The sequence below is a fragment of the Phalangium opilio genome, unplaced genomic scaffold (assembly GCF_054372755.1).
Source record: "Phalangium opilio isolate 3A_F unplaced genomic scaffold, DU_Popi_V2 ptg000089l_1, whole genome shotgun sequence".
Classification (NCBI taxonomy): Eukaryota; Metazoa; Arthropoda; class Arachnida; order Opiliones; family Phalangiidae; genus Phalangium; species Phalangium opilio.
In genome coordinates, this window is record NW_028324194.1 from 2,859,584 (window position 1) to 2,873,498 (window position 13,915).

Below are 13,915 nucleotides of genomic sequence, written 5' to 3' on the forward strand. Positions count from 1 at the left end.
GTGCGTTTTGAAGTATTCACATCATCGGATACTGTTCAAAAATATCTATAAAAAAACAAAAACTGGTTTTCTATTTTCAACAACAATCTGGCAAGGGTAACAAATTGGGAAACCGGTAAAAAAACAACGTAAATTCTTCTTCGTTTCCAGCTAAGTAGCTTCGTATTAAAAATAAAACAACGCAAGAATAAGTTAATAAAATAATAATAATAAAAAACCTAACAACAGAAAAAAATGTTTGTATCTACCCCATGGGAATTTGTTTTTTTGTTTTTTATGATTTAATAATACAATGTAATTCGAACAATCCCATCACTCCGAGACACGCGTATTCGAAGTTCAATGTTACGCTTTAACAATGAACTCGATAACGCTATCTCGCAATAGGATTGTCTTAAGGCATTTAAACGTTATTTACATGTTTTAACCCTTTAATTTGGCGAGTCACTAAAAATTTAGGCTTCGTTTTTAACCTTTGGAAAGAAAATTTAAAAATTATTTAAATGGAATTTATTTTTTTTATGTAAAACTAATTAATATATATTTTTTTGTTTGGAATGTATCATAAAAATTATTCTTTTTAAACCCACAACCATTTAGTTTTTTGCGTAGACTTCAAAAAGGGTTATTTAATGAAAATTAAGAGCTGAAAATTCAATTTTTTTCCTAATTTTACAAACTAATATTACTTTAATTTCGAGGTAATTTAAGGTAACTTCAATTACAGCCCTTTAGGATGAATTACATTGTTTAAAGTTGTAACTTAACACAGTGCAATAATTTATAGTAATTTATCATATTACGATAATCGATTTTAATTTTAATTACCATATTACGATAATCGATTTTAATTTTAATTACCATATTTTGGTAATCTATAGTGAAAGTTAGAAGGAAATTTGGTAATCTAGGGATATTTAGTACATTTTGTTAATAACTTAACTTATCTAACGCTTAATAGTTTTATAAAGATGATTTTACTGGGCTAGAAAATATAATACTTCTAAAATCACCGAAGACTAATAATGAGAAAGGATGGAAACTTAAAAATCGTTAAATTAAAATTACTAGTAATTAGGATCTGATAGAATTACACAGATCAAGCCTAAGTTACGTAGAGATGTGAAATTACCGTAATTTTTAAAAATGGTAATTTACCGGGTAAATTACCGATTAAAATTTTGAAATTACAAAAATTACCGTAATTTATAATATTTTATGTTTTAACAGGCTTATTATCGCCGTAATTTTGTAATAACCGGTAAATTACCATTCTAAAATTACGGTAAGATATAAATCGGTAATTTACGCAGTATTTGGTAAATTACCGGTAATTTACGGCCGGTAAATTACCAACTCGCATCTCAGCACTAAAAATTAAAGTAAATATTAATCCAAGTAATATTAATAAAAGTAATTGAATTTTCATCTCGTATTTTCCACCTTAATAACACCTTTATGGTTTTTGTTATCTATTGCTTAGTATACATTTTCTTCAACATCAGAGATTCATTTTGTATTTTTTTTTTAATTAATTACACCTAAGGAATGTGTTAATTAGCTTCTTTTTTATATTTTGTGGTTATTGAAATACAATTATTTTCTTAAAAAAAAAATTACACATCAGCTGCCTCGTTAAAAAACCTTTGCATGGTACCGAAACAAATCTTAATTTAAATTTAAAATTAATGAGCAATTAAACACATACCGCATGCACAATTCTGTAATAAAAAAAAAATGGAAAAACAAATATTAAATAAACACCAAATCTATGTGACCCATTTGACATATTATTTAAACGACTAGTTCCTTGAAGTTTATTTTTTAAATTTTTTACGTATGTTTATATTTTATGCCGTAATTGTTTACACTTTAAACATTTGCTGTAAAAAAAGTCCTTGACTTTCAGGCACCTTTTTTTTGTATTTTATTTTCATGTTTATGTTTATTTGTTTGTTTGTTTGTTTGTTTATGTGCGGAGATATCGCATCTATGTAAAGGCAAGATTATAATAAAATAACAAATTTCGTATCACAATTAACCATCACCACTCTAAATAAAAAAATAATAGGGGTTAAAAATTATATTTACAAAAGAAATTTAAAAAATACTTGTAAGCACCAAAATATTATTATTATTTAATTAAAAATAACCTAAAATAAAACCCTTGATTGATTGATTGGAAATAACGAAGTGTTTTAATTAAGTATGGTAGGGTACTTCAATGGATAACGAGTTAATTTTAATTTGTAAATTTATTTCATTTCAATGTTAAATAAAATAACATTCATTTATTTAGAGTTAATTTTGATTAAATCAATTAACTTGTTATCCATTTATAAAGGGTTTTTGGATACAAAATATTTCACGTGTTTGAATAGATTTGAAATTGTACGCTAAATTTAATGGCCAAGTCTAAAAAGTTGAATTATTTTGAGGTTAAATAATGTTTTTCTAATACGATAAGCACTTTTAATTAAGATTATTATGGCATTGCCAACGGAAATTGTCAAGAAAGAAAATTGGTAGTATAAAGCTGACTAAAGTGGAAAAACATGAATGAAGTTACACTTAGTCAATTTTAAAATTAACGTAACATTATTCCATAAAAGAACGGCCTTTTTTCCAGATATAAAAGGAAAAACATTTAAAAAAATATATACGATCTCTTATTATAAAATAATTAGCATTTAATTAGTCTTAAAAATAATCAAGGACTATTGTGCCATCCGCCATTGCTTTAGTGGCGTCTGCTTAATCGAATCGGTTAAGCGCGTTATCGAGTTGGCTATTCCCTACATTACCCTTACCTCTCTGGCTGTGAGAACTCAACCAATCACGTTCACGTAGGGATTGAGAGGTTCGATTTAGCAGACGCCACTAAACCAATGGCGGATGGCGCAGTAGTCCTTGATTATTTTTAAGACTAATTAAATGCTAATTATATTGTAATAAGAGATAATTTATTTTATTTTTAATATTTAGAAAAAGGCCGTTCTTTTTAAGGATATTATGTTACGTTAGCTTAACTTTTCTTTTAACTGTAGAATTTGCATAGAAAAATGATCAAAGCGCACCAATAACTAAATTTTAAAGTGTTTAATGCAAGCTTTGAAATACGGTGCAGCGGTTTCTGGGAGGGGGCATTCTGTTACAACGGGCAATTTTTAAGATTGGTTGCTTGCAGCAATTACATGACCTTTAAAGTATATAAAAGGGTTAAAATAGGCGAAACAATTTATTTAAAATTTGGGTGCCTGCATGTTAATAACGTTTTAAAATAACTGGATTTCATAGTTGGTAAACTATTAACTAATAAGTAAGCTTCACTGGTATCCAAAAACCCATATATATTAATTATACCTAACAACAGAAAAGGGCTAATTAAGGAAGGTTTAATTGTTATTATAAATACTAAAATACTAAATAGACGATCGAGGGTTTATTTTTCGTTACGAGACATCTAGAATAAAATAACCGTTACAATTAATTTACATTTTTAACACATAAATTAAAAGTTTTGTTTTAAAATTTGATAGAAATTGAGTTGTTTTTAACTGGTTTAGTTAACTTACCCAAAAATAATAATAATAATAAAAATAATAATAATAATAAAAATAATAATAATAATAATAATAATAATTAAAATTAATGGAATGTTTACAGCAATTTCACCATCATTTTCCTTTTTTTTTTATATTAAAAATTATTAAAAACAAAACCTAATTGTAATTTCATCATCAAAAGCAAATACCTTGTTTCCAAAGATTGTCGATCTATTACCATATAATTTAAGTATCAGCCAAAATTTTATCATTTTCTCGTATATATTTATACAAAATGTTAGGATTTTTTGTTTTTTAGTTTAGTTTATTATACATTAGGCGAATTATTTACGGCTACGTACCCTTCGGAATGAGAAAGAGACTCGAGTGATATTATTTGAAATACCTACGGTACATCTCTTTTAACACTTTTACGTTTCAGGTTTTCATTCCGTTCATTGGTTCAAATAATATTTGTTTGTTACTTAGAAACTTAACTATCATTTGTTTTCGCTAAGCTAAGTTTTTAATTAGTTCCCTATATTTTCTTTTTGTTACGCTTAAATTATTAAAACTACTTGGGAAATTAATTAAATTTAAATGAAACTAGGCTAAATTAATTAATTAATTAACGCGATTAATTAATAGCTACGAAAGAAACTCATTTTCAAGTTCGCGAATAGTCGGCGCTCTTTGCGATTGTTGGTTTGGCCGATGCGCTCCTAGTTGCATGACAGCCGTGAGTGGTACGGTGCCATCCTGGGATTGTCCTTCGACGGGTAAATCCAATAAGGTTTTAGCGTCAATCGGGTGAGGCCTAGGCCTCGATCTTTGTCCACCAGGCGAGGGATGATGATAGGCCGTTAACTGACGCGTGGGAGAAGCCACGGGGTTTTTATCGTGATGGTTCATTACAAACCTGACTCGCGAATTCTCATCTCCACTCGGGGTCTCGGGTGACGCCTGAGTGTTGTTACCATTCGAAGTAGTTCCGTTGATGACAACGTGACCGCTATTACGCGTCAGCCATCTTTTCGGCGACGTTCGAGGCCCCTCGGAACTTTTGAATTTAGACACCACCGGAGAATGCGCGTGATGTTGATTGGGCGGGGCCGAGGAGTGGCGGTATCGATAGTCTACGGTCAAGGGTCTATCGGTGGAGGCGTCCAGACTGTTCTGTCGACGAGGCGTACCGGGATGGGAGCCCGAGTGATGTAACGGTGAATTAACTATTGGCGCGTAAACGACTCCTAGTTGCTGCTGCTGCTGCTGTTGGGTTAAAGGAGGGACCGGGGGCGGTTGAGGCGTTGGAGAGGACAAAACTACAGCGCCGGGAGAGTTCAAATGGTCCATCTCGACGTTATCCGAATCTTCTACGTGAAAGGATGGATTGACGTTCGAAGACGAGGCGTTTGAGGTAGAAGAGACATTCGAAGAGGTTCGTCGATGTCCAAACACTATTCTTTGAGGAGTTCTCGGTGCCGGTACTGGTGGGGCGCCGTTAGCGCTTTGCGCCGAGGAGGGGTTATCGTACGCGTGGTAATTTTCTTGAACCGGTATCCTACCTACAAATTCGGGATATATCCTTTCTACGTGAAATACGTCAGGCCTAATATTATCGGGATAAAATCGTTCGATGTAATAAGGCTGTTCGGAGGATGAAAGACCACCGTTAGTGACTGTGGCACCGGCTCCTCGATACTCTTGATAGTAGTATTGCAGAGCGGCGCCGCTACTCGGGTCTTGTTGGTGAGAAGGCGAAGACCGTGAAAAATCCTGATAGACGGTGGTGGTAGAGGCCACTTGATTTTGGTAACTATCTTGTCGGAAATATTCTACGTATCCCGGTGGTGCCCTTTCCCCGATTGGCAGCATGCTAACGACGGGATGAGCCACGCCAGAATTTGAGCTTACGTAACCGTGCTCGCTCTCGCTACTCGCCGTAGAAGATTTTCTTCTCGGACTCTGGATTTGAGAAGAGCCACCGGAACCTATGCTAGGATTATGTTGCGGTGACTCGGCGAACCTCATTGGAGAACCCATTTCGAAGGTTAAACCGGGCCTGTAATGCCTAGTTTGCCCGTGATAAGTATTATGAGGATAACCAGACACCGTAGAAAATTCATAATCGACCATCAAATAAGGTGACCCTGAAATGAAAACCAATCGAAATCTCAATGCACAGAGGCAACTATGAAAAGAAGTATATAATACTTCTCTGAGAGAGAAGTGTACCACCACATAGCGGGGTAAGTGTAACTCGGAGCCTCCGAGATATCTAGGCCCATGCATGTCGATTTTTACGTGGGGAAATATCCAGTTTCATAGAGGAAATATTTTTACCCTTTGTGTGTACGAGGTGGCGCTTTAATGACCGTTGCGACCGGGGTCTTCCATAAATTATCGATGACATTTTAGGGGCCAATTATAAAAATTTTATGAAAGAGAAAGGTTTCACCTTTAAATTAACCTAATTTTTTGGGGGCTATTCACTTTTTATTGAATATATTGGTTAGATTGTATGGACAAAAAGAGTAATTATGAGATTTTAACATCGTTTTTTTAGTAAAACAAAACTTCTTGAAGTTGCTAATATACCATTAGAGGATTTTTTACCCCTTCAAAACCTTTCATTTTTTTAACCTTAACATTTTTATCCTTTACTTCTTTGGCATGATTGTTTAATAAAGGTCTTCGGAAATTTTCAAAAACATTTTTCAACTATCCGCAACCTCGGCTTCACCGCTCTACGTCTATACCTTGCCCTAATATTGTAGCAGTCGACGGGGTCATGAGGCTGAACTTGTTTATTTTACGGTGCTGAAAGCGCCACCAAGCGGGAAAACACGGCGAACTAAATTAGCCGAAAAAATATTCTCGCTTCGCTACATGCATGGGCCTAGATATCTCGGAGGCTCCGGTGTAACTTCATTCTTCCCAACATAATTTAAATTTGGAGTGCACAAGGTTACTAATCCGAATCACATACGCGATAAATAGTTCCCTCACTAATACTCTATTAGCTCTTAACTGTTGCCAAGGCGCATGCGCTTGTGTGTTTTTGTCCCACGTCAAGACAAAAATCAAGGTTTGTGGGTTGATTTAGTGCCAAACAACTATAGAATTCCCCCTAGCACAGTGCGATGCCCATCTGAAGTTTGATGTTGAGCGGGAGAGCAAATTAAAAGGAATTCCTCGCCTGGGAAGAATGACGTTTCATAACTAAAGTACTAAGAGGATACTGGGGCTGCGTTCAGTAACGCTCAACGGAGGCTCTGTTGAATGCGCATTCGCCACTGAACGATTTTCGGAGCTTCCGGTTTGACGTCACGATTGTAAGCGAAGAGGCATCGAAGTCATCGGCTGTAAGAGCCGATTACTTCGTTGAGCAACGCATTTGTGACGTAGCAGCAATGGAGGAAACTTATCTCCCTGAACGATTTCTAGAAGTTAATTAGATGGATAATTTCGGAACTATTTATAAAATCGGTGTAGCAGCGACTGAATGCGAATGAATAGTGTCTGTTAATTATTTTATGAAATTTTTTCGATTATATCTATGAAGCTTAAAAAGTTATTGGGTTTTAAAGCTTAAGCCTTGGCTAAGTTACGGGTCAGAGTTTGCTCTTATTTCGGCTAGCAGGTCCTCGCATATCCATTTCCATGAACTGTAAGCAGACGATACAACGCAAAGTTTGCAAAAAACCGTTCAGCAGCCTAATACGTCACATGACATGACGTTGATCAACGGAGCTCAACGCGTTTGGTCTCCGTTGAGCGTTACTGAACGCACCCAGAGTGTCATCCTTCTTGTATTATCCCCTTCTGCTAGGACTTACTTTTTTTGGATAATGGGGTGACGTATTTTCTTCTGACTAAATATGGTACTCAAAACAATATCTCTAAATAAACAGATGGAAATTCTTTACTCTCCAAATCTTATCCATCAAGAAATAAGTTTCCAATAGGACTTCGAATGTTAACAATGAACTGAAACATAAGTGGCTAGACCAAAAGTGTACGGATTTAAAATCAGAAAGTACACTTCAATAACAATTCCCTGCCTTTGTCTGTAGACGACATGTAAACAGAGTAGCAAACTACCACTCTCCGCTCAACCGCCTACAGGAACTAACCAACAAGGGAAGAGCTTCTTGACGTCATTGGTTTACAGTAAGTAGTACATGATGCTAGGGATCCAAACTTTTATTTTTGGTACTAGAGCTAGTATCCGCTACTTTATGAGCCTATTCACGTCTTGTTACGTGTGCCGGTAAGGTAGTCGACACTATTCTGGGATAAAGGAGGGCTTCTCATATTACAGTGTACTTTAATGTTATTATATCTATATACTTTTGGTTAGAACCACCATCTTTCTCCAACTTCAAATATTATTTAAAAAAGTTATTTAAATCACAACTGACTGTTAAATACTGCAAAATTAGTAAGGCAGAAATTTTGAAAAAAAAAGGGAGGGGGTAGCATAAGCCGTTAGACGAGGCGTTTAAGTGTCTTTGAATAACTATCTAAAGACGTTAGAAGTTAACTAATTTAACTAAAAAAAGACCTATTTTAGGATAAGTTGAAATATATCAAGACGACGTCAATTCCAGCTGTTTAATGATAAACATACTTTGTTTTTATCTTAAGATCAAATTAAACTTTGTTAACTTGGAAAATTTTTCTATTTCTGATTCACTATTTGCGTTTAACATAAGATATATTCCATAAGTATGACACATGGATTAACTAACGCTAGGGATTGTTCGTTCCCCCTAAAAGATAAAACACGCATGTTCCAAACGCCCCCTAGCAGCAGCTACTATCCCAAACAGGAAGTTAAAAGAAAATTGGACCAAATGTCACGTGTTCTTTGACGTCAAAAATTGAAATCCCGCCTAAGATTGGGCGCCGCCATCTTTAAAATCCGCAAAAACGATTTATTTTGCCTAGAGATGGCGCTATATCGACATCCGTTGTTTTGGTCCAATAAATTGGGGGAATGAAGGAATAATTCGGAACATGTAGTTGGCGATAGAAATACATGGGAAACACGGTTAGTGAACAATCTCTAGCGTAATCCATGTATGACACCGCTGATACTTCGTAATGCTAGAGACTTACAGCTCGAACTAGTTCGAGAATTGAAGACCTACACTCGGTTAATTTTGCAGTCAATCTAGTCCTATTTAGTAAGTACTAAGCCTTTGACAGCGCCCCACTCACCAGGCGTCGCTATACCTCGAATCTATAAAGTTTCACCTACGTCACTTCACGAGAACGACGCGAGGATTGCAGAACTACACTGTGTTAATGTTGCAGTTCATCTAGTTCTATTTAGTCTCTACTAAGCCTTTGACAGCGCGCCATTCACCAGGCGTCGCTTTACCCTGAATCTATGAAGTTTCACCTACGTCAGTCATTTCATGAGAACGACGCGAGAACTGTAGAACTACACTCTGTGGTTAATTTTGCAGTCCATCGAGTTCCTATTTAGTCTGCAGTACTAAGCCTTTGTCAGCGCCTCACCAGGCCTCCTTCGCTTTACCCTGAATCTATGACCTACATCATTCACTTCATGACAAGCTCCAGTTTGTAACCAGTGACAAACTTATGTATGAACATATCTTATGAACTTATGGTAAATTTAAGAAGAGCATATTGACTCAAGACACTTCAAAACTATAACATAAAACTTCAGTAGTGAATAAAGTGCAAACGGAGGGAAGATAAACTTACCGAGTTCTCTACTTCCCCAGAGTCGTTTCTCTTCCTCTTCCTCTTCTATCCAGTGATTGGGTGATGGTGAAAGCCTGGGATGAATATTGGTATGCCTGACCAGCCGCACGTCAAAGCCAGCTCCGAAACAGGCCAGCATAGCGGTTAAGTTGTAGAGCACGGCGTCGACGTGCTTTCGCGTTAACGTTGTAAGTATTCTTTTAGGACTAGATCCAGCACATCGTTCCATGAGTCTTCCATTCCTAAATCAAGGAAAATAATGTAAGTGCGTTACGCAACAAAGGCACTGACGTAATTTCCAGGGAGCCCAGGAATAATAGGAATTTGTTTCTGGAATTACAGGATTTTATAGGAAAAAGATGTGTTTTTATAGGAAAAGATAGGAGAAAAAATGTGTTTTTATAGGAAAATATAAGAAAAAATGTGTTTTTTTAGGAAAATATAGGAGAAAAAATGTGTTTTTATAGGAAAAGATAGGAGAAAAAATGTGTTTTTATAGGAAAATATAAGAAAAAATGTGTTTTTATAGGAAAATATAGGAGAAAAAATGTGTTTTTATAGGAAAATATAAGAGAAAAAATGTGTTTTTATAGGAAAAGATAGGAGAAAAAATGTGTTTTTATAGGAAAATATAAGAAAAAATGTGTTTTTATAGGAAAATATAAGAAAAAATGTGTTTTTATAGGAAAAGACAGGAGAAAAAATGTGTTTTTATAGGAAAATATAGGAGAAAAAATGTGCTTTTATAGGAAAATATAGGAGAAAAAATGTGCTTTTATAGGAAAATATAGGACTAAAAATGCTAATACATAACACTACAGAGAGTCCAGCCAAAAATTTAAACTTCTTATAGAGAAATGGGAATTGTTTCTAGAATTGTAGGATATTATGGGAGCAAATGTGTTTTTATAGGAAAATAAAGGATTAAAAATGCTCATATTATAACTATTTTGGCTTAAACTACGAAGAAAAATCACAAAAAATAACAAAATAGATTTTACTTTGAAAAGAAGAACCTAATTAAAATATAATTTAAAAAATCCTGGGCCAGCAAAGTAATTTCGGTGTCTAGTCAAATGTGATCTCGACAAAGAGTTTTTTTTTTTGATAAATTTGATGATAAACTATACGAAAACTTCGACTAGGTCAAAAATATGGGCTATCATAGGACCTGTCATGAAATTAGAGGATAATATAAGACAGGTTGAAAAATATAGGATTTTATAGGAGTTATAGGACCGCTGGGTTCTATGAGACTTTGAGACTTTTTCAGATAACGTGACTCGTGTAAATAATTAACCAAACCTCTTACCCCTACGAAACTGGCTGAATTCTCACAAGGGGTAAGAGGTTCGATTTAGCAGACGCCACTAAACCAATGGCGGATGGCACAACAGTCCTCGATTACTTTTAAGACCAGAAGTGAGATGAGACCAGAAGTACTGAGCTAACCAAATTCTTCACTCGGCGAAAGTGAATATTCTTGATAACACACCAACGGTTGGCCCTCTAATGGCGGTTTCAGAATCTCCCTCCAAAACGTGAGACGCTCGCGGTGGTAGACGACCAAACTAGATTCAAGCACCCGCGTCCGTGTTGCGCGGCTTTAGGTTGAGGGGAAGGGGGTAGGAAATGTTTTTGGAACTCGACCAATTTTTTTCTCTCTTGTTTTAGCGCGTGGGAAGCGGCATAAAATCCTCAAATTTGTTCACTAGTGCCAGGATCTACTATCAATGCTAGAGCCCTTCACTTCTAGTCTCATCTCACTTCTGTTAAGACTAATTAAATGCTAATTATTTTGTAGTAAGATACCATTTATTTACTATTAATATTAAATTCCTTTTATATTTAGAAAAAGCAGCCATTCTTTTAACGATAATGTTACGTTACCTGAACTTTTTCATCGTAAATTAGTAATATTAAACCACATTTACTTGTTGACAGTAGAAAACACAATTGGACGGTGATTTGAAGTTGGTGGTGAACCTACCTATTTCTTCAAGAACGCAAGTATTGGAGACTCCTCCGACCAAAGGATAAGTATTACGTTGAGATTTCTCAAGATTGGGAGCGCTCTTCGACCACCGCTTCGTATCGTCAATCAGAAGTTTCTGCCTTCCATAAACCCGTTCTTTTTGATGAACTGAACTCGGCCCCCACGTTTTACCTTTAACGCCATCTGTCGGTACTATTACGGGCAAAAATTATTTCACACTATTTCATCGATAACAAAAAATTACATCATAAACCATTTTCCACAGCCAAATAATACCCATAGAGTGTAGCGACTTGCTTAAACTAATTGAAGGTATCTTAATTAAAGGGACTGTAAAGCTGGCATCGGCGGGTGGGTAAAAATTATTTGAAATACGTCAGAGTCACGTGACCGAGGAGAGGCGTGGTTCAAAGAAGCTTAGTTCATTTCATTTCGAAAAATACCACTCCAGGGAATTGGCGCTGCAATCTTGCATGTCCAGTTCCACTCTATGAGGAGTCTTTGTATCTTGGCATCACGTGATGTCTGTGACGTAGTTCAAATCATTTTTACCCACCCGCCGATGCTTTCATTGCAGGGACTGTAAAGTGGGCATCGGCGGGTTTGCCATACGTCATAGGCACCAAGTGACGTCAAGATACAGAGGTTCCAGGCACCAAGTGACGTCAAGATACAGAGGTTCCACGTGGATTGGGAGTTGAAACCTAGTCCTTGTCATAGTTTAGATTGAAATTTACTCTGTTATCTACAATCCCAGCTATTTCTCCGTAGGTCGATGGCGTCGTCTGCTATTTTATCCACGACGCACGACAAGCGCATGCGCGCATAAATTTGCGAAAAGGTATATTCCCTGCACGAAGTGGTAGTTATTAAAATAAGACGAGCTAAGTTTCTTTGAACCACTCCCTCTCATTTGTCACGTGCCTATGACGTATTTCAAATACCTTTTACCCACATGCCGGCTTTACAGTCCCTTTAAATAAAATTCAAAAAATAATAAAGTGATAAACATAAACACCAAATGTTATTTCGATTCCTGGATTTAAAGCAGATCGCGGGTCACGTGGTTTCCCCTACAAGTTTACTTTCCTTACGAACTACAGTTTTGGCTTGGCGAAGGCTAGTGGGCGGGATTTATAAGTAATAAATCCCGCCCACAAATGCCTCCTGCCTTCGCCAAGCCAAAACTGGAGTTCGTAAGGAACGTCCACTTGTAGGGAAACCACGTGACCAGCGATCTGCTTTAACAGCGTGCGCCTTGATACATTTCACAAAAAAACTATTAAACCACGCTGCCAATGTTAATAAACTAAATTTTATCTAACGCCTGTACGCATTTAACATTTAACATTTTTTCTTATCATATCTTTCATGTAAGTAAACATTTGGCTTACAAATAAACGAGATTGCTTATTTTAAGTCTTACTAAAAGTAAAATTATGTTCGTTAAACGAAGTTGGAGAAATGACAAATGGCCATTTGTACCAGTCACTGTAAAAAACTTTCTACTCGATGCAAGGTCATGACCTTATACTACCACGTGGTGTTAAGTTACTTAAAGTTTATTCACCAGGGGTCACCAGCCAATAAAATGTTCTAAGACCCATAAAGAAAATGTTTACTCTGTACATAAATACGACGAAATAAAGACACCCTGTCAACACCCCTTCAACCTATGCCTTCATTTTAGTTCATAAGATATGTTCACCATAAGTTTGACACTGGTAACTTAGAAACTGGAGCTTGTAATTTTGAAGTGATTGAGGTAGGTCATAGATTACGGGTAAAGCGACATACGCCAGGTGAGGCGCTGCTGGCAAAGGCTTAGTACAAACTAAATAGGACTAGATGGAAGTCCTGAAAAATTAACCACCGAGTGTAGGACTTCAATTCTCGCTTGTCGTTCTCGAACTAGTTATCTCGAGCTGTAAGTCTCTAGCATTACTAAGTGTAAGTAGTGTCATGGCGCTGCTGACAAAGGCTTAGCGCAGGCTAAATAGGACCTTGATGGAAGTCCTGCAAAATTAACCACCGAGTGTAGTCTGCTTGTTCTCGAACTAGCTCGAGCTGTAAGTCTCTATCATTACTAAGTATAGGTATGTGTCATACTTATGGAACATATCTTATAAACTTATGATTTCCCCCATAGTAATAAATAAACCAGGGATAGATTTAATTTTAGGAGTAGGAATGGAGAACAGAGTAATGCGGGCGCGCGTCTAAGTCCCAGACCCCCTTCCACGGAACGGGCGGGTCATAGCGACAGAGGTAAAAAGGAATTACGTATTTTGATTTTCGTCGTCCCCGTCAGCAATTCCATCAAAACGTAGTTTAATTGAGCCAATAAGATAATTTAAACTTTTCGTTACGTGTTGGAGGGAGGGGCTCTATACTGGGCTCACTGAAGTAAATACTAACCGTTCTCCATTCCAACTTCTAAAATCAAATCTATCCCTGATTAAATATAAATATAATTAAAAATATAAATTACTGCTGGCATTGCATTTTGTACTTCTAACCAAAGCATTTTTCAATTACACTTAAGATATAAAATAATAAATAAATAATTAAAATAAAAATAAACAATTTTGAGCATAATTATAAAATACTTTAATCAGTTGTAAATAAAAAAGAA

At 35.9% G+C, this 13,915-nt stretch overlaps 1 protein-coding gene across 1 annotated transcript; it reads right to left on the reverse strand.

Moving 5' to 3' along the window:
* Positions 1-4,193: 4,193 nt before the first annotated feature.
* Positions 4,194-11,386, reverse strand: LOC149646996 (uncharacterized). The gene is made up of 3 exons (XM_089849574.1): positions 11,275-11,386; positions 9,285-9,526; positions 4,194-5,695 (listed from the first exon to the last, which is right to left on the reverse strand). The coding sequence occupies exons 2-3, from the start codon at positions 9,511-9,513 to the stop codon at positions 4,194-4,196; spliced, it is 1,731 nt and encodes a 576-aa protein (XP_089705700.1). The 5' UTR covers positions 9,514-9,526; positions 11,275-11,386.
* Between the last annotated feature and the right edge of the window lie 2,529 nt (positions 11,387-13,915).